General features: G+C 35.7%; 1 protein-coding gene across 1 annotated transcript; it reads left to right on the top strand.

The window, feature by feature from the left end:
• The first annotated feature begins 1866 nt into the window (after positions 1-1866).
• Positions 1867-12634, top strand: LOC122663431 (transcription factor HHO5-like). The gene is made up of 6 exons (XM_043859144.1): positions 1867-1882; positions 10574-10813; positions 10965-11203; positions 11366-11771; positions 11933-12009; positions 12104-12634. The coding sequence occupies exons 2-6, from the start codon at positions 10600-10602 to the stop codon at positions 12383-12385; spliced, it is 1218 nt and encodes a 405-aa protein (XP_043715079.1). The 5' UTR covers positions 1867-1882; positions 10574-10599; the 3' UTR covers positions 12386-12634.
• Positions 12635-21324: the final 8690 nt, after the last annotated feature.

Below are 21324 nucleotides of genomic sequence, written 5' to 3' on the forward strand. Positions count from 1 at the left end.
GGTTAATAAGATTCCTTTCTTTTAATTTTTTTTTTAATATAAGAAAAATTAAGATTCCCTTTGTGGAGACACAAAAGCTAAGGCTGTACACGCAAGAACAACCAAATTAAAAAAAAAATTATATATATATATCTTCTTCAAGTTTCAAACTTAAAGCATGATCATTTTAATTAATTAAACCCAAAAAAGGAAATGACACGTTTCTTCCATTCAAAACAGCATTTTGGGATATTCTTTAAGCTGACCCATTAAGGTATAATCCATTTTTTTAATCTATCTTAATCCAATCCATGTTTGGGTTATTAATTGGATATATTACTTGAATATATATGTTGATTTTTAATGCATATTAATTGTCTTCTCATCTTATCATCATTTATTATTGGCAAAATTTTTGTAGAAGAATACTTTCTCCAATGGTGATGTGACCCTATGATTGAATTTTGAGTTAATATATAATTAATTCCCATACATATTGTCTCTGATAAAAAAATGCCTCTCACAGGTTTTTTTTTTTTTTGGGTAGAAAAAAAGCTATTCATTCATGCACGTCCAACGCCAAACAAAGAAGAACAAAAGACGTAATATTGATAGATAACATGATAAACACAAGGTATGGATATCTGGTATCCAAAACTAAGGAGTGAAAATTGTCCTGGTCTCACATGCCATTGACTGGGTCATCCTGACTAGGGTATGGTTTACAAACACTACCCTTTCATGGGTTTAATTAGAAGATTTAAATGTCTATAGTGAGGAGATTTTTCATTCACCATGGATGAAGAAAAACTTGGTCTTTACTTATTTATTTGAAGGCTATGCTCTATGTACGTAATTACAAATTAAGACAACTTAGTAACACAAAAGGCCATCTTTAAGATTAGCAATTTGGTTCTACGTTCTCATTCTCACCAAGTTCTCCAATAAGGGAGAATGATTAAAAAAGATTTACATAGATTGTATAAAATTTTTGTTGGACCATATTTTCCTTCACCTACAGTGGAGGAATCCCCTCACCACTGCCATCTGTCAATTTGATTGGACCAGGGATGTATGTTTTCGATCCTATACAATAGGGGTGGTAGTTATGACGAAATGAGAGTCCAATTCCTAATGGTGATGGGATTCTTTCTTCTCCATAGGTGAAGTAGAAATTTCTCCATTTTCTTCAAATCTTTTTTTGAAGATTTAACAACTTCCCCTAAGTTTCTTTGAAGGTGTCCACAACTTAAAAGGCAACTCTCTAAATTTACCATAAAAAAGAGGAAGAAAATTTCAAGGCAGAAACCTAATGTCAACTACTAGGTATCATTGCATGAGTCATTTTCCATCATCCATTGCTTACACTACATTGTTCAAAGATGCTCAATCTAAATAAGGCCAGTGTATTATGTTGGGGAGTTGACTAATATATGATAAAAAAAAATTTTGGTAAGTAAATGATCCAATTCATCACAGTTATAATGTAATGGTTTTTTTTTATGAATGTGTTGTTTCTTTCAAGGGAAGACCATTATGTTATTGGCGAAGCCTGATCTTAGTCTAATCCAAGAAGTATTCTCATATCAATGGTCTTTCTATTGAGAGTATATCACGCTATTTCTTTTAGGGAGAGATTATCATGTTATTTTTTCTAATGTGAATTTTTGAGTCATTTATTCTGAGAGGCATTTTTGTACTTTCAGAGGTTAAGGTTTCTTTATATTACAATATATCAAAACGCTATACATAAGAGTGATTTTATAAAGAAACGAGAGTGTTAGGATTTGTAATTTCTTCATCAGAATATTGGAAGCTTTAGTTTATTGCTCGATCGTGGAAGTAGCCCATCTTGGGTGAACCACATAAATCGTAAATAGTGTGTGGGCTCATGTGTGTGTGTGTGTGTGTGTTTCTCTTTCATATAAATGAAGATCAGTATTAGAAGAACATATTTAGTCTTTACAAATACTTGTACGTACTTGTATATCATAGTAGAGAATGGTTTTAGGGAAGTTCTATTAAATAGTTATTGCCTTGGTGATGTTTTCATCTCCCTCCTCCTTCTTCCTCATTGTGTGCCTTTGTATAAGATGATTTGGACAAGTTTTTAATTTTCAATCATATATATCCACTTCATATCTATGATATTTCTTCTTAATTTTATATTTCATCTACTCTAATACAAGCACTTCAATGGCATGATCAACCTCTGTAGCATTTTGCATTTCGAGAGATTATAAAAATTTGGACTCTCTTTAATTAATAATACAAACTACATGATTTATTTCAATGCTGATTGAGGAGCATCTATAGTAATCAAAATGGACCATTGTTACAAAGTGAATAGTACTAAGTTGTAATGTTACTTAAAATAATTGTTAAGATAATTGCATATCTAAAATGAGAAGAAAATTGATTAATAATATACATTATGGGTTAACATTGTAATATATCTTTTAAAGTAAATGAATATTCAAAAACTTTTAAACTTTTTCAAAGAAATTTAAAATATAATTCCTATTTTTTGGAGGGTCTACCTACCTATTTAACTACCTAACGGAACTTTAACTACAGCTACAAGAGAGTAGTGGGGGAAAGAGGAGGGGAAAACGGTGCCATATGACATTAGGTGAAGATAGGAGAGTTAAACCCGTGACCTCCTAGGAGGGTGCACTCTATCGGAAAAGCACCAAGCAACTAAGCAATCTCTTCTAATTTAGCAATTAGGCCCCGTTTGTTTAGAGGGGTTTGTGGGGTGGGAGAATTGTGGGATTACTGACGGGTGGATCCCATGTATTTGGAAAAGTAAAGAGTTGATGGATTATTGTAATATTCCATGGGAAAGTTGCAAAATTCCACGTATTTAGTGAGTCTTTGTAAAGCCAAGGGGTGGGAAAATGATGAGATTTGCAATACCATGTCAGCAGACAATGGTCATGATTATGTTCCCTTCATTATCTCAACATTCTCATCCCCTTGCAAACAAACAGTTAGGGTGGGATTGTTGCAATGCCATGTCAGCATTTTACCACAACTTTCCCACCCCTTTCCAAACTATTCCTCTAAATAAACGGGGCTTTAGAATCATCATAAATACAAGCTCAAAATCAACTACTTTAGCCAATCAGAAAACACATGTTAGCTAGTGGGGCACGCCATCAAAACGTATCCAAATTGTTAGAGCAAAGTATTTTTTTTCATAAAATATGAAAAAAAGGAGGATATTCCGGGCGTTACCTCCCATTAAGCAAAACCGTTTTTAGTATTGTCAGACCCTATTAACTTGGCCTCATTTACCGCCAAGCGCAAATGTGTATCACTTCTCTTATCTTTTGAGATATGCTCTCATACCAGGGGGGTTTCATATCTCGTCCACAATTGGAGAATCGGGTCAATAACTTATACTCACTATATGATACGATTCAAATAGAGTGAGTGAACTCAAATATAGATAGAACCTTATGGCACAAGGTGAAGATAGGAGAGTCGAACCCGTGACCTTTTAGGAGCTTGAACTCTATAGGAAAGGAACCAAACAATTGAGCAAGCAGTTGTCTTCTAATTTAGCAATTAAAATCATCATAAATGCATACTCAAAATCAGCTAATTTAGTCAATCAGAAAACGCCTATTAGCTAGTACGGCACGTCATCAAAACGTATCCAAACTGTTAGAGCAAAATCTTTTCTTTTGAATAAAATATGGAAAAAAGGAGGATATCCCGGGTGTTACCTCCCATTAAGCAAAACCGTTTTTAGTATCAAGACCCTATTTACTTGGCCTCATTTGCCACCAGGCACAAATGTGTATCACTTCTCTTATCTTTTGAGATATGCTCTTATATCAAGGGAGATCCATATCTCGTCCACAGTTGGAGAATCGGGTCAATAACTCACACTCACTATATGATACGATTCAAATAGAGTGAGTCAACTCAGATGTAAATAGAACCTTATGGCACAAGGTGAAGATAGAAGAGTCGAACCCATGACCTCTTAGGAGCTTGCACTCTATAAGAAAGGCATCAAACAATTGAGCTAAATTTAACAATTAAAATCATCATAAATGCAGACCCAAAATCAACTAATTTAGTCAATCTGAAAATGCCTATTAGCTAGTAGGGCACGTTATCAAAACATATCCAAACTGTTAGAGCAAACTTTTCTTTTGAATAAAATATGGAAAAAAGGAGGATATCCCGGGCGTTACCTCCCATTAAGCAAAACCGCTTTTAGTATTGTTAGACCCTATTAACTTGGCCTCATTCGCCACCAGGCACCAATGTGTATCGCTTCTCTTATCTTTTGAGATACGCTCTCATATCAGGGGAGATCCATATCTTGTCCACAGTTGGACAATCGGGTCAATGACTTACACTCGTTAGATGATCCGATTCAAATAGAGTGAGTCAACTCAAATACAACTAGAACCTTATGGCACAAGGTGAAGATAGGAGAGCCGAACCTCAGACCTCCTAAGAATCTACACTCTACCAAAAAGGCACCCAAGCTCAAAATCAACTAATTTAGTCAACCAGAAACCGCCTATTAGCTAGTAGGGCACGTCATCAAACCATATCCAAACTGTTAGCGCAAAATCTTTTCTTTTGAATAAATTATGAAAAAAAGGAGGATATCCCGGGCATTACCTCCCATTAAGCAAAACCGTTTTTAGTATTGTCAGACCCTATTAACTCCGCTTCATTTTCCACCAGGTGCCAATGTATATCGCTTCTCTTATCTTCTTCTGAGATATGCTCTCGTACCTGGGGAAATCCATATCTTGTCTTCAGTTGGAGAATCGGGTCAATGACTCACACTCGCTAGATGATCCGATTCAAGTAGAGCGAGTCAACTTATATATAAATAGAATTGAGTTGACTCATGAGTTGGGCTCATTGTTTTCATATTTTGGATTTTTTTCTGCGTATCCTGAATTGGATCCTCTTGCTCATGGCAGGGTTGTTGGCACTCATGCCGCCTCCACTTTTGTCATGAATTCCATGCACTCCTCTTCGGACCTCAATTTTTTCTAATGAATTTTAAAAGTAACTTTTTTGCTTTGACACAAATAATTTAGTCGAATGACCATCGTGTTCTTTTATTTTATAATTTTTATACAAATTTACGAACCCAAAAGTTAACCCAACTTGAAGAGAAAATTTAATAAAATAAAAACCAATTAAGCACGTACATAATTGATTAAAATAGATAAAATTCTATTTAAATGCTGATTGAGGAGAATTTATATTTTATATTAATCAAAATGGAATTGTATTACATAGTGAATAGTATTAATATACTGTTACTTAAAAGAATTGTTAAGATGTATATCAGATGAGAAGAAAATTGATTAATAAAATATCCAAAATAGCATTTCTTTTTTCTTTTTTTTTTTAAGAGTTAATAGTGTACATTAGCGGATATTTATCCTCTCAAGTGTGGTGCATAGCGCAGTGCACCTTAAAGTGCATCCGATGGTGGGCATTGCACTTATTCACCTTTAAAATCCACCAATTCATTTTTGGAAACCATCGGATAGACTTTTGCAATGCACCGAGAAGTGCACCGCACTTGAGAGGATAAAAATCCATACATTAGTATAGTTCAACATTTGTAATATATCTTTTAAAATTTTTTTTAAAAAAAAAAAAAAACTGTTTTTTGCAAAAAAAATTTAAACTTTTTTCAAGAAATAAAAAATGTAATTTATAAAGTCATAATAAAATGCCGACTAAAAATAAACAAGTTTAATCACTCAAAAAACACGACTACTAGTAGGACACGTCAGCAAAATGTGTCCGAATTGTTAGAGCAAAATCTTTTCTTCTGAGTAGAATCTGAAATGGAATTGTATCCCAGGTGATACCTCCCATTATACCTTCCATTAATGAAAAGCCATTTTTAGTATTGTCAGACTCAACTTACTCGGCCTCATTTGCCACCAAGCGCCAATGTGAACCGTTTTCCATATCTTCGAAGATACACTTTCATACCAGAGGAGACCAATATCATGTCCACAGTTTAAAAATCGGATCAATGACTCACACTCGCAATATGATCTGATTCAATTCAAGTAGAGCGATTCAACTCAAACATAACTAGAATTAAGTTGACTCAGTCCATTGGGTTTGGATTTGGTATCTTGAATATGTTGAATTAGATCCTCTTGCCTTGTCATAATAAATAGTCCTCTCGGGTTGTTGGCACTCATGCCGCCTCCCTCCTCTCATGAATTCCATGCTTTCTTCTTTGCACCTCAATTTTTCTAATGAATTTTATAAGATTTACTCTATTGGTCTAGGTTACTTTTTTTGCTTAGACACAAATAATTTAATTGAACGACTATTGTGTTTTTTTTTTTTAATACAAATTTTAGAAAATTCAACCCAAGACAAAAGAAAAATAATAATAAAATTTATGTCTATCCAATTGACATTGCACGGTTTTAGGTATCGATATCGAATCGATCATGACCAATACTGATACAATATCAATAAAAAAGGGTCTATTTTTGAATTTTTACTCAATTCAATTCCAATACTATCTGATTCATATCAATATCGGTGGCAATATTGATACTATACACTAAAACCATGTAACAATGTTAATTGTTAACATATATCGATGGATATGGATAGAAAGCAATGAGGGTGTTTTAGTAAAATTCGCAACACTTAATCAGTGTAACTTGTCGGTGAAAAGGAAAGGACAGGTTAATAATCCCCATGACCCGAATCATAAGCAGGTAGAGATAGAGGGGCAATCTTGGGAGTTGAGGAAAGAGATGAGCCGCAGGAGATTCTTTGATTTTCCCAGATGCGATGCGGGGGGAAGAAAAAGTCAAAGAGAATAAGTGAGAACCCACCAATAGCCGCGTTCACTACGAACAACAAATGCCAATTAATCCAATTTTTTTTGGGTAGAATTATTCAAAATTTGAAATAATCAATTAGAAGAAGATTCTACATACTATATTAGTATTACTATCCTTGAGACCCATGGTTCAACGAATCGGAATTGAATTGTTCAAATCGGGTGATTTGTATCGGAATTGACAGGCAATGATGTCGATTTTGGACTGATCTTGCATCGGTGTATCGATATGGATTAAGGGTAGAAAGGTAAAAACAAATTTTTTTTTTGAAAAATAGAAGTACATCTGTTCGATCCATACCGATTCCAATCCTGATACTAATTATTAAAACTGTGGTGGATCGTGTGTATGGATATCTCCATGCCAATTCATTAGGTGCACTAAAAGAGTGTCTCACGATTGATACTGAGATAGTGTTAGGGAAGAGAGAGACCATGTACTATCATCATTGATACAACGTGTGTCTGTTGTGTTTTTGCATGTGTGTTAGTGTGAGAGGGCATGTACCATCAATAGTGTGTTGTGTCCTTTTCATATGAAATGACCTTATTGCCCTCATGTACGAAACTATTCCATCACCCTTACTTATAGATTCTTCTATGTCGTTTGCTCAGAGACCCATCCCTTATAACTAAAGAATTTGCATGCCACACCAATGGTGGTACAAAAAAAATTATCAAGAAAATAGTAACGAACCCCATGACAACCTTCTCTCATTATGATTGGTTTTTTTTTTCTTTCTCTTATTAATCTAAAAAGAGAATCCTTATCTTTCAAGCATTTTCAAATACCCAAATAATAAGATAATAAAATTTTAAATTGCTAAAAGGTTCTGAATTTAGCATCCCTCATCATCTACTATTCTTCTCTCCTGTTCATCTCTTTGAAAATAGAAAATGACACTTTCCTCAATGCGTTATGAGGGTCCATTATGAAACCAAAAGCATTGATTCTTTCACCAAAAGGAAATGGGTTGTGATATCATGTTAGAAAGTCTAATTTAAAACCTTAAGTTATTAGGTAGAGATAGCTTTAAGTATTTAAGGATAACAAAGATCTAAACAAATCGACATTGGATTATCTCTATTACTCCTAACTAATATTATAACATTAGCAGTGTAAATTAACATCTCCCACATGTTATAGAAAAAATATTTTCTGCAACCAACCATCGAATGGTGGGGAGGATTGGACACACATCCCCAGCCCCCAGGTATTGGCAAATGTTGGGATGTGTGTCCAAGTCCTCTCAATCGATAGATGGTTGGTTGGAGAGGAGTTGGAAGTCCAAGTAGTTGGAGAGAATCTGAATCCCGTGTTATGTGCTTAATGGGATTCAATCTATATAGATTCAGTATATTGGGCCAGCCTAATATGTGATAGGTTAAAGGATTTGATTTACTGTGCACTAAATCCGTATACACACAAGCAGTGTGTACATATATACACTAGGAGTGTGTACACACAAGCACAACTGCATCGTTCCTCTTTCTTGAATCCCAAAAGGGCTAAGATAAAAAGATTGAGCTCCTCTCTAGGGAGCCAAATGCCTAGGGTGCATCGAGCCATCAGGTTGTGCCGCACACATCTCGATGATTGATTGGGTACGTATTGGGATATGTGTGGCACAACCCAGCCCTTGGATGCCCCCTGGGCACTCCCTGGAGAGGAGCCAGGATCCAAGATAAAATCCTTGCAACCTATCACTTTCTCATGAGTGGCTAGTTTCTATTACATGATTATCTATTAATTTACTTTAAAAAAATAAACATTTTATTAAAGTTAGGGATAACTTATAAATACTTGATAAGGATTGGCCGGTGGGGTTTGTCTCAATTCTGGTGACCATTACTCAATGTTATCTATTATAGCTGTGATCATAATAATTTCAATTCTCCAATAAGAATTATGAGACATGATATGATGGTGGTATATATACTTGTAAAGAACTTTGATTAATTGCCTCATTATACGTTAATTGGCTTCACTAAATCCTAATTTGATAGAGAATTAGTCCCTTATTAAGGATTTGTATGACATAATCAATTTTGTTTATACATTATTGGAAGATAAGAAGCTCTATTATACTTTAATATCTCTAGTTGAATTAGTCAAATGGTAACATGGGATTTGGTCAGATCAACAACCACTTGTTTTCCAAAATTTTGATTCATAAGAGTGGTTGATCTATCTGATTTAACAAAAACCGGATTCGAACTGGGGTGAATATTTGGTCTGATTTTAAATATAAAGATGATAAGTTTTCCTTCACCCGTGGAGAAGGAATAATCCTTTCACTATTGGTGATTGTGATCCTGTGATTTGGATTCATGTGTCATTATTAAGTTTCACCCCCTATTATAAAGAGTTAAAAATAATTTTTCTCATGCTAATCTAATAATAAGATCTCCATGGGTGAAGAGAAAATGGATCCTTAAATTTATTATTCAAAAGCAAATAAAGTACTTAAGTATGATTTTAGTATTTTTAATTTGTCATTATGCCTACAATTAAAATAGTTGTTGAATCCTTTCTTTGCTCTTTGACCACTAGTCATTGGTGGACCTCAACATATAGCTTTTAATTTTTTTTCTAATGAAAGACCTCAATGATACTTGATTCCATTTCAAATTTAACAATTGAAGGGCTATTTAGTAAACAAAATTTTTTTTAAAAAAAATTAGTAAATTGTTTGGGCCTTTGGGGGACCACCCTCATATCTAAATCTCTCATTAGCTTTATTTTATATAAGATTAGGGCAGGTTTGTCTCCAAAAAAGAAAAAAGAAAAAAAGATTAGGGCAGGTTTAGTCTTAATTAAGTCATTTTAAACCACCTTCTAATGGTTTCTCCAAAACTTGAACCGGTTCAATTTAGATTTATATATTGTGATCTAACAATGTAATCTAATCCAAGGTTTTAAGAAATGGTATCTGATACGGATAACCGATACGTATCGATATTGATATCAATTTCATCAGTGACCGATATCGATCGATATCGGTTATCCGATACTTTGAAGTAAAACCTTGTTCTTATGTATTGAATTTGAATAGGTAAAATTTCCTTGACTAAATTTAATTTATTGAGGAAAAAACAGGGACAGTTTGGTGGAAGTCTGGAGAGTTTGGAGGTAAAAGTGAAACCAAATTAAGAAGGAAACCTGACTGATTCCTTTTTCAGTCCCACCTACTACTCCAAAGAATCTTTCAAAGCCAAACACAACCTGGAATTTCCTTTTAAGTTTCTTTCTATATTCCACGCCACAAAAGAAAGGGTTGGTTGCGTGAGTGTGTCATGTCATGTGAGATTCAAAACTTTTGCATAAAAAAAAAAACAAAAGAGATTCAAAACTCGGTGAGTCCAGACTCAGAAGAATGAGTCACTCAGTTTCAGACAGAGTTGAGGTATCGAAGATGATACGCGAGTTACGCGACGACCCGAGAGTGAGTTTGAGTTGTCGAGAACCGGCGTTGTCTAACCGAATCTTCGTAATTTAATCCTTCTTTCCTGGTTTTCCAAAACCACCTTTTTAGATCCCCGATTCCGGTTTTTGGGAATCCAATCGTTCCATATAAATCCTTTCTCTCTCTCTTCCTCTCTCCTCTCTCCTCTCTATTCATCTATCTATCGTTTTATCTGGGCGTTGTTAGAGGAAAGCTCACAGGAAGAGCACAGAGGAGGAGTGTGTGTGTTGTGAGAAATAGAGAAAGAGAGAGAGAGAGAGACATCTGAGAGACGAAATGGGTTCGAATTCGCCGGAACTGAACTTAGATTTCAATCTGGCGTACATCCCAGAGACTATCAGCAGTTTTCTTCTAGAGCTGTCGACGATCGGAGACGTTTCTGAGAGGCTATCGAAACTCAACGAGTATGTGAAGAGGTTAGAAGAAGAAATGAGGAAGATCGATGCCTTTAAAAGGGAGCTTCCTCTCTGCATGCTTCTGGTAAACGATGGTGGGTGTCTTCCTTTCATAGCTTTTACGGCAACCCCTTTGTTTTCCATCTTTTTCTTAAATTTTCTGTTACGGGTTTCTATTTTTTATGATTAAATCTGATGGGTTTTTGTAATTTTTGTTTTTTTAAATTGTATCTCTATCTGTGGCAGCCATTAAAGCATTGAAGGGGCAAACAATGCAGTGTACGGCATCAGATGTTCGACCTGTAATGGAAGAATTCATTCCATTAAAGAAAATTTCTAAGGAAGATGGAGAGGTGAAGAAGGAAATGGATTGCAGAGATAAGAAAAACTGGATGAGCTCTGTTCAGCTCTGGAATACTAATGGTTGTTCAAATGATGATCTCAACTGCGACCAGAAACAAAAATCTGTTGCAGATGTAAAAGATGTAATAATCGAATATTTTCTTTCTTTGTTCTTTTTAATTTATAGGAATCATATCGTAATTTTAAATGATTTAAACGAAGATCAGTTTTAGTAGAAAACTGGTTTTTCCTTCTTCTGTTTTTTTTTTTCTAATAATTTGCCCTTTTGGGTAATGTGATGACAGGGACCCGAAGAAGACGATAAGTGTGCCAGTGCCACTGAGAACCCATTTCAGTTATGCAAATACAACAATGGAGGAGGAGGAGGAGGGGCGTTCATGCCTTTTAAGGGCTATTCTGGTTTTCCGGCACAGCCCCCAAATGAAGAGAAAGAGGAGGCTTTAGCTATCGCTGGGCTTTCTCTTTTGTCTCCTGTACTTAAGACTCCCTCTACTGAAGCAAGCTCCGGTCTGAATTCGAAGAGAGCTGTTGCTTCATCTTCTATTAATGGTCAATCAAATTTACAGAAGACGATGACGATTACTTCGCAACAGCAGCAAGAGCAGGCTTCGAGAAAGCAAAGGAGATGCTGGTCCCCGGAGTTACACAGGCGTTTCGTTAATGCCCTGCAACAGCTTGGGGGCTCACAAGGTATAAGATAAGAGAATGATTTCCCTTTTTTTCCCTTTTCTTTTGCTAGATCCAGAATATAGATTTATTCTTTTTAGAAGGAAATTTATGAATCGAAAATTAATGTCTCTTTGAATCTCTCAATTCATCTGTATTTGATCCCTGATCATGTTTCGATGCAGCTGCCACACCCAAGCAAATAAGAGAGCTGATGAAGGTAGATGGTCTCACCAATGACGAAGTGAAGAGTCATTTGCAGGTGGGTTTTGAAGTTTTACTCTGATTTCATTTTACTTTTCTTGCTAATCTGTTTAATGGGTGATGAAGATGGAAATTGTCTTGTTTTGTTTCAGAAATACAGACTTCACACCCGTAGAGCTCCAGCCACTACATCCCAAGGGAATCAAACAGTGGTTGTATTAGGTGAACTATGGATGCCCCAAGATCAGTATGGGGTCACCTCAAAGCCCAGTACATCTCAGTCTGGGTCTCCACAGGGTCCCCTTCAGTTGTCTGGTACTGCTGGAGGTATCTCCACCACAGGTGGTGAAAGCATGGAAGATGATGAAGATGGCAAATCAGAAAGTTATAGTTGGAAAGGTCATCTTCAGAAATCCGGTGAAGACGATGTATAGACAAATCCACCATGAATTTTGCAGATAAATACTGTTCATAGGGAGTTTAGACTCAAAATGAAGAAAACAAGTGTATTAAACCATACAGACTGAACTACCCTTTCTGTGATAAAAAACAGATAGAGATATGCTGTGAAAATTTTGCAGGTTTTACAAACAGAAGTTTTAGGTTTTGGTGTAATGAGTTTCTTGTAAGATCCATATGTGCATGAGGAAACAGGATAAAACTTTCACCCCTTGTTAACGATCCTTTTGTGTGTCTATTCTAATTCATTACTGTTGTTGAAAGATTCAATTGGTGCTTATTTCCTGTCTAATCTCATTTTCATTCCCAGTTTCAGACTTCGAATCTACGATTGATCAACTTGTTTCTTCCTCTGTTGAATTCTTGATTCCATGGTTTGATCATACCAGAGAACTTTCATCTATTGCTCAAAAACTTTTGTCATACACTTCGACACAGTGCATAATCAAAAGCTTTAGTCATTCAACCAAATTAATAAAGGTGCTCTTCCCATGGTTTCTGACTTGGAAAAGAAAATGTTAGGCAGAGCACCATTTGTCTCCCTATTGTGTCTGAACTCTGAACAGTGACAATACTTTATCAAAACAACCCTTTGAACCAGTAGTCTTCAAGAATTAAGGAGAGGTGACAGGATTTTTTCAAGACTTCAATCTCTACATGTCCATCTTCTACTAGCTTGAAGTTTCTTTGCTGTAATCCTTCATTTTCTATGTAATAAATCTAATCTTTGACTTGTTTAACTATTCACATTAAGATTGACATACACATTTGAAACTAAAACACAAAAAATACTAGATTTTTTAATTAAGAATTGGCAGCTACTCTTGCTTTTATATTGACTTTAAATTCTTTGAGCTATGTTTTCAGGATTAAAGGGAGGTGGTATCCATATGAGAAGAGACCAGACTCCAGAGGATGTAGGTGAACAAAAGTAACTATATAGGTCCCAAGAGTAAAAGAAGTAGTTTTAGGCATGAACATTAACCAGAAGATCAGGTCCTTTTGCCATTACCATTCAAGTTCGAGACTGGGAATATCAGACACAACCAAAAAGTTAGCCAAACTTTCTTTGTTTTGTGTAGTTCTGAGGAACCTGAAACCATTCACTTAGATACCCTCTTTGCATCTAAATATGCTCTCCATTTACTTTCCAAAATTCTAACTAATGTTCTGAAGTCCAATACACATTTACTTTTTAAGTTTCCCCAGCAATATCACATGGAAGAACCAATGTTCAACCACAACTTCCCTTTTGCTTTGTGACTGGTTCCCCCCCCCCCCCCTTTCTCTCCTTATTTCAGCATTTCATTTTCTATTTTTCCGGTCTCAAACAAAATGAGAATAAAGGGGAGGCCAATGGATTCGAAGTCACTATGAAAGGGTCGGTTAATAGTAGTGCTCTTTCTTTCCCGAGTCTCCTTTCGAAGGCCTTTCTTTGAAAGCCTAATCTGGTAGGGCCAGAGGTTTTGTTTGCCCTAGTAATAAGATCATGGTCTACAATCAGCTAACGCTCAGGGAGCAATCAAACTAATGCGCTAATGCACCGCACAAGCAGCAAAGCAGCAAGAAAAACGTTACTTAGGGTGGTCGTAGATCAGCAGCTTGCACGGCTTACTCAAACAAGCAACCTTAGAGTGCGCTAGAACAACGAATGCAAACAACAGAAGAAGCCCATTTTTTGTAAGCTGATCTATGAGCACCGTTGCACGTTAGTGATTTAGGACCTGATCTAGACCACTCTCCTCCGGTGGTTGAACTGATTTACAATCACCCTTAAGAGTCTTGGTTTGATTGTTGGGGCTCATCCATTGTTTGTTCATTCAAAATGACTTGTCTTTTAAGAGTTTAAAACACTAAGAAAGTTGAGAATTAGAAACTTTTTTGTAGACTTTCTTGTCCATGATCTCCCATTTAATATCTTTCATAAACCCTTTTTTTGGGGGTAAAATCTTTCATTAAACCCTGTAGAAGGCAGAATGAACTGTATCAGTTAGGTATTGATTTTGATTTTTGAGTCTTAAAAATCGGTAAGAAACCGAGATCGATTGAACTAACCACAACCAAAAAATTGAAAAGCCCAATAAAATTCAAGATATTTTTGACTTTTCCTATGATATATGAAATAGGACAAAGTTTTCCTCCACCCATAGAGCACGGTTCATCCACTATCCTAGGGTTCACAAACCCCTCCTAAGGTTTTTGTATGTTCTAAAATACACTCCCGATACCCATTCCCGCTCTATGCTATCCCTCGGTGAATGGGATCCCATTCAACGTGGGTGGAGGGAAACTTGGTCTCATGAAATGATCCATGCTAGATTGATAATAAACCGATGAAGAAGGGAAAGGGCATGATTAAAAGAAATTTATAATGGACAAATACTGTTTTGATTTTTGTAGACCAAACATTTCATCTGTTCACTTTTAATTTGACTTGATATATATAAAAGGGAGAGGGATAGGCACACCGCCCACATGTGGTAAGCTGCACCAACAAGGCATGAGACGAGGCATCATACATGAGGAGTGGGGGTCATTTTAAAGAGAGAGAGAGAGAGAATGGACATTAACTTGCGGTACGAGGCCAGTGTGCCAAACTTTTCTTATATTAAAAACCAAACAAATCTATCGAGGCTCAACCAAATCGAGGGGTTGACACCCGGTGGGTCTAAATTGGTTCGAGTTTAAGTCATACGATACCCTAAACATTTATTAGCAAAACGGAAGTAAAAAAACAAAAAGCGAAAAAGACAAGGGCACAATAAACAAATTAGTATAGGGATCTAATTTTGGTAAAAAATAATAAATGTGATAGGATGGAGAGACAACGGACATTAACTTGCAGTATGAGGGTAGTGTGCCAATCTTTTCTTATATTAAAAACCAAACAAATCTATCGAAACTGAACCGAATTGAGGGGTTGGCATCCAGTGGGTCAAAATTGGTTCGAGTTTAAGTCATATGTTACCATAACCATTTATTAGGAAAACGAAAGTAAAAAAAAAAAAAAAAAAAGCGAAAAAGACGAGAGTACAATAAACAAAATGGTATTGAGATCTAATTTTGGTAACAAATAATAAATTTGACGGGATTCCTAACGGTACCAGTACCAAAATACCAGTTAAGTATCAGATGGAATTGGAACTACCAAGACCCTTTCAAAGGGTATATTTTACGTTCTTGTGTTCAATTTTTATGACTATAGTTTGATGTATTTGGACGGTATTTTCTCTTACGAAGGTTTCAGCTGATGGACCTTTACTTTTGTTTCTATAAACTTGTTTAGTGATTATACTAAAACCATATATGGACTTGTTTATTTCGTCCTCATTTATTCATAATCATCATTTTGAGAAGCTTACATGTGATCTTAAGGAGTTTGAAGAAGTAAAATCATGAAATTCCATATGGTTTTATATTCTATGTTGCTTTATTAAGTGAGAATCACCTTAGATCTCATAATAGTGAAAAGATCCACAACTTTTGATAATAGAAACATCTTAATAAGAACCATTAAAAATTTTCTCCCTCTTAATAATCGGGACTGAAACGTACCATAACCTAAAGTTGTTCTTTAGACTAAATTCCACCTGTCCTAATCTTGTCATTGTGGCCAAAGATTTAAAGTATGTGCATTTTAACCTTACAATGATACAACTTTTTATATGAATAGCATAGATACAATAAATGAAATCAAAACAAGGGAAAAGTATCTGCATGACGATTCTTGGATTCAGCTCCTTTCCTACGAGCACCCCATCTGGTGAGTGCTAGTGAGGCATCCACCGCGGGGCTGCTCACATTTGATAATAGTGAAAAGATCCATAACATTTGATAATAGAAACATCTTAATAAGAACCACTAAAAATTTTCTCCCTGTTAATAATCGGGACTGAGACGTACCATAACCTAAAGTTGTTCTTTAGACTAAATTCCACCTGTCCTAATCTTGTAATTGTGGTCAAAGATTTAAAGTATGTGCATTTTAACCTTACAATGATACAACTTTTAATATGAATAGCATAGTTAAAATGTTGATATAAAAAAAATAAATGAAATCAAAACAAGGGAAAAGTATCCGCATGACGATTCTTGGATTCAGCTCCTTTCCTGCGAGCACCCCATTTGGTGAGTGCCAGTGAGGCATCAACGCCCCAGGTTATGTGCCTAGCCCCACCTGGCGTGCATAGAGCAGCCCTATTGTTGGATGCCTCATTGGGAACTCACTGAGCTCGGTGCTCACTGGAGAGGAGCCCGATCCGATTATTCTCTCTCCTTCCAAACCCCCTTATTGTATGATTGTAACTCAAACCCTCCATTCACCTGAACTAGTACTCAGGCGTCGGAGGAAACCTTCTCCCTACAAACAAAATCAAAATGAATACTTATGCAAAGTTGCAAACACAATATTCATATAGATTACCTCTCAATGGGCTCTACTAATATGAACCAAAATAATGAAAAGGTTCCCTCAACATACTCAACATGTCATAGCATCTGAAATTTGTATGGTTTGTTTTTTTTTTTTTGTTGGTAAAACTTTGTATGATTGATAATGACAATTGTTTTACTTGTATAAGAAAGCCCCTCTAACAATAACTAGTTATACAATCTCTAGGATATCTAACTTTACCAGATTAATGGACTTACGGACCTTTTAAACTTAATTCCTCACAGTTTTACAACAAACCAAGACTTAGATTGGAGACCATGGTTTTGAGGAATCGGTATCAGATCAGTCGATCCATATTGATATCAGTGAAGACCGATATAAATTCATGGCCAATCCTGTATCGGTATAGACAAGGGTAAAAATATAGGGAGAAAAAAAAAAGACTAATTATTGGTGAATTGGTATGAACAAGGATAAAAATGTAAAAAAAAAAAAAAAAAAATTTTAAGAAAACATGACTAATCTAAATCGATATCGACAAAGATGGATACCAATACCAATTACTAAAACCTGCTCCAGACACATACAACTCTACAACAGAAAATTATCTCCTCTAATTCCCTGCTCGGCCCAATTCCCCCAATGCCTGTATTAATAAGGGGTGGTGGATCCCACTCGAGCATAGTGTTTGAGCAAGGGTAAGGTGATCATTGCACCACCCTCTTCTTACGGGCACTGGGAGACTGGGTCGAGTAGGAAATTGAAGGGGACAAAGATCCACTCTACAACTGTAATTGTCAAGAGAATAAAATATAGTTTTCTTGAAGCTGGATGGCACAAGATCTCGAAGCACGATCTTATTATCTATTCTTGTTGAGAATGATGTTAAGATTGCTTTTTACTATTCTTGGGACTATGCTTATCTACCACTGACTATTGTAATCTGTAAACTAGAATAGAATAGCAAGGGTTCTTGAGCGGCTAGAGTTTCTCCATGACACGAAATATTTTATTTATTATTTTTAAGCTCCTTATTTTTAAGAAAGAAAAAAATAATTTAAAAAATTCATATGAGGGAGCATTGAAAACCCGAAATCCTCTATGGTTTCAGAAAGAAAATCTTTCCCCAAAATTGAAAAAGTCAATCACACGTTTTTTTCCCCCAATTTCAACGCTCTTATGAGCTCATTATACATTCAATTTTTCATTAGGGGGAGGGTCTTCCATGCCGACACTGTAAGGGGAGTTTTTTATTTTTTATTTTTTATTTTTTATCTTATACCAATCATGTTGCGGGAAACGGTTTTATCTAGTAAGAGGTTAAGGAGAAGAGAGAGTATTACTGCAAGACCTATATGATCAAGGAAGAGAGAAAATGGAAAAGCATCCTCAACCAGTCGCCATGGGGGATCCTTTTCCCCTTTCAGTGGAAGTTTTCCCATGACACGAGATACCCCTTGCTCTCTCATAGTCTCTCTTCTCCCTCATAACCTCCTTGACACTCTTTCCGTTGCTCTACTGACAAAATCGATCGACACTTGGGCAATGTTATGGCCATAGTTAATAAGTTCAGGTATGACAAAAAAAAACAGGTACCAATACATAAAGGTATTAATTAGACGACAATAATAATTAAAAAAAAATTCAGCACAAAAGCATGTATAAAAATAATACAATATGTGTTTAATATGATACTTCCGTTAAAATTTGGAAGCAAAAATACAGGCATGTTTCACTATGCAACAAGCACGTACATCACCTGATTATAAATAGAATTATAGCATATAGACTATGATTTTAACAAGTATGGTATACTTGAGGATGCGTGGGGGGGGGGTGTATACCAATCACACTTGGGGAAACAATTTTACCCAAAAAGGGTCTATGCGTACAAAGGCATTGGTTCGAATGTAATTCTTTTATTTCATTGGGGCTAAACGGTCTTTTCGCACATAAAGACATTGGTTTGTGTCTAGACATAACAACCACGAGACTAGTTAGCATTCTATTTCCCAAAAAATAATCATCAATTTACAAGTAAATATGAGCCAGAATTACTGTATGTTTGTCTTCTTTTACTAAAGAAGGAAATTAATCTGGATCAATTAATTGGAGTATTGGACCACATCAAATACCTAAGAATGCCTAGATGATTCAGTTCTGAGTCTTCTAATTGGACCACATTATATGTATTTTTCTGCACAAAAGGGCTGGAGAATTTGAACCATAACATTCCTAATTTTGTTGTTTTCTTTGGATTCTTATAAAGATGGGCCGGATTATGGGCAACCCAAGCCCAGCTAAGGGTGACAAAAAAGTCAAAAGACCAAACCTTAACCCAAGCCCAGCCCAACCTTGGGTGGATAATATTAATTTTAAACCGGGCCTACCCGATCTCCTTATCCTATCCGGCCCGATATTAGAATTCTGATTTTTTTTTTTTTTCTTTCTGATATTGACTTCTCAACTAATATTGAAAATATTTCTTTATCAGTATCTATATCTTCTATTATTTATTGATTTGTGTTATGCATATTCGATCACATGTGGGAAAAAAAAATTTGTTTAGGGCTGAAATTGTCCACATGAAATGAGGGTGTAAATAAAAGGCTCCTTCAAAACACTACTCCAACCAATGGTGACCTAAACAAATTGATAATTATGATTAGTGCATTATAAATTATCCTAACAAAAAAAAATAATCCAAGTCTCAAGGATATGCATTATAATTATGATTAGTATTCTGTAGTAGATTTACACACCATTTAAATTATTTCAAATTCTATTTATTTTTTGAGTCACAAATTGGGCCTGTTCAATCCTAGCAATATCAGATTTGTTTTATTGGGCTTAAAAAATAAGTTTGTTCCCAATTGGGCCCAAAACTGTTAACTTGAACCGACAATAAATTCGAGGATGGGGCTCCTCTGTAGCGCAACATGGTGTGTTGCGCACATCCGAAGGCTTGCAGCGCATGGGCACGCAGCTCAATACCCTGCATGTGTGTTGGGGTACGTGCCCGAGCATGCAGGGCCGTTGGATGGTGCGCTACACACCATGTCGCGCTACGGAGGACCCAAATCCTAAATTCGAATTTGAAACCATAAAAACCATTTAACCAAAATCACTAAAATTTTATTTAACCGGAACCATTTATGAACTGGTTTCGGTTTGGGGTATTGAAACCATTTAATGGGTTCTGGTTTCTATCCTTCATACTTTGAAACAAGCCAAAACCGAATCGATTAACAGCCTTATTATATCTCCTATCACATCCCTAAAAAACATCACCCATTACACTAAACATGGTTCATGCGGTGATTACAAATCTAATTGATTCATCTAATCTGATTTTCGATTCATGGTAAGCTAATTTACACAAAGAGGTCAGTCAAACAAATCGAGTCGTGGAGGTAGACATGCTCAAGCCAAAATAATTTGTAATGAGACGGAAACTTTTGTAATCATTATCTCACATAATTGTGTTACTAACTCAAAAGCCTTATTAATCTACTAAAAATTAAGATATCAAATAAGTAATGAAAAATTATATTTTGATTATGTCAGAGAGTCTCCTAATACATTATTGGGTTGTTTAGGTAGGTGTTTGGGACAAGGTGGACCCACTAGGTCCAGCCCATGTTCAAACCCAGGCCCATTTTATAGTATTTACTGGACCACATGAGTTCCTCCTTCATAAGCCAACAAAAGCATTTCACACAGCAAATTGGTCAGCACTCAATAGTATTTTTCCTTTGTCACCATCTATTTAAAGTGCTAGATCGAGTAGATAGTTGCTTTCTAGGGCACATCCATGATTTTTTGAGCCTCTTTATAGACTTTATTTACAAGTAAAGTCCAATAAGGTTGACAATTTTTTACATGGATTGTTTACTTAGAAATGGAATGTGAGGGGAAGAAATGAAAGAAATTAATATGAAAAAAATAGAAATTAAAAAATGAACATAAATTTTTTTTTAAAAAGTTGTAAAACTGTAATTAAAAAAAAGGTATAAAGTTCTCTACATTGGGGCTCGCCCCCTGGATGACCCAAACCCGTCCATGTCCTGCCCCATGTGTTTGGGCACAACCTGCACCCAGATGCGCTCCTAAACAAAGAATTTACGTGCGCCCTGAAAAAAAAGATTTTCTTCTTCTTTATCAAATCTTTTTTTAGGCGACAATATCTAGAGTCTCAAATTTTCCAAACAAAACCATCAATCTGACTTTGAGTTTGGATTGGAATTGGTTAGGATTTGCTAGATTTTGCTGGGTATACAAATGGAACCTAACCCTACATGGACCTCTCTCTCTCTCTCTCTCTCTCTCTCTTAATGGCAAAGTACTACCCAAAAAAAATGAATTAAACTCAGTTCTTAGAGGTACTTCATGGACATCTTGGTCATTTTGTATGCTTTAAAGCAATCAAAATACTGCAATTACGTGGGATATTCAAATGTTTATGTTCTTCCTAGATAATATATCTTTTTCCATTGACTCTCTATATATAAGACTGGAACT

Source organism: Telopea speciosissima, chromosome 5 (assembly GCF_018873765.1).
Source record: "Telopea speciosissima isolate NSW1024214 ecotype Mountain lineage chromosome 5, Tspe_v1, whole genome shotgun sequence".
Classification (NCBI taxonomy): domain Eukaryota; kingdom Viridiplantae; phylum Streptophyta; class Magnoliopsida; order Proteales; family Proteaceae; genus Telopea; species Telopea speciosissima.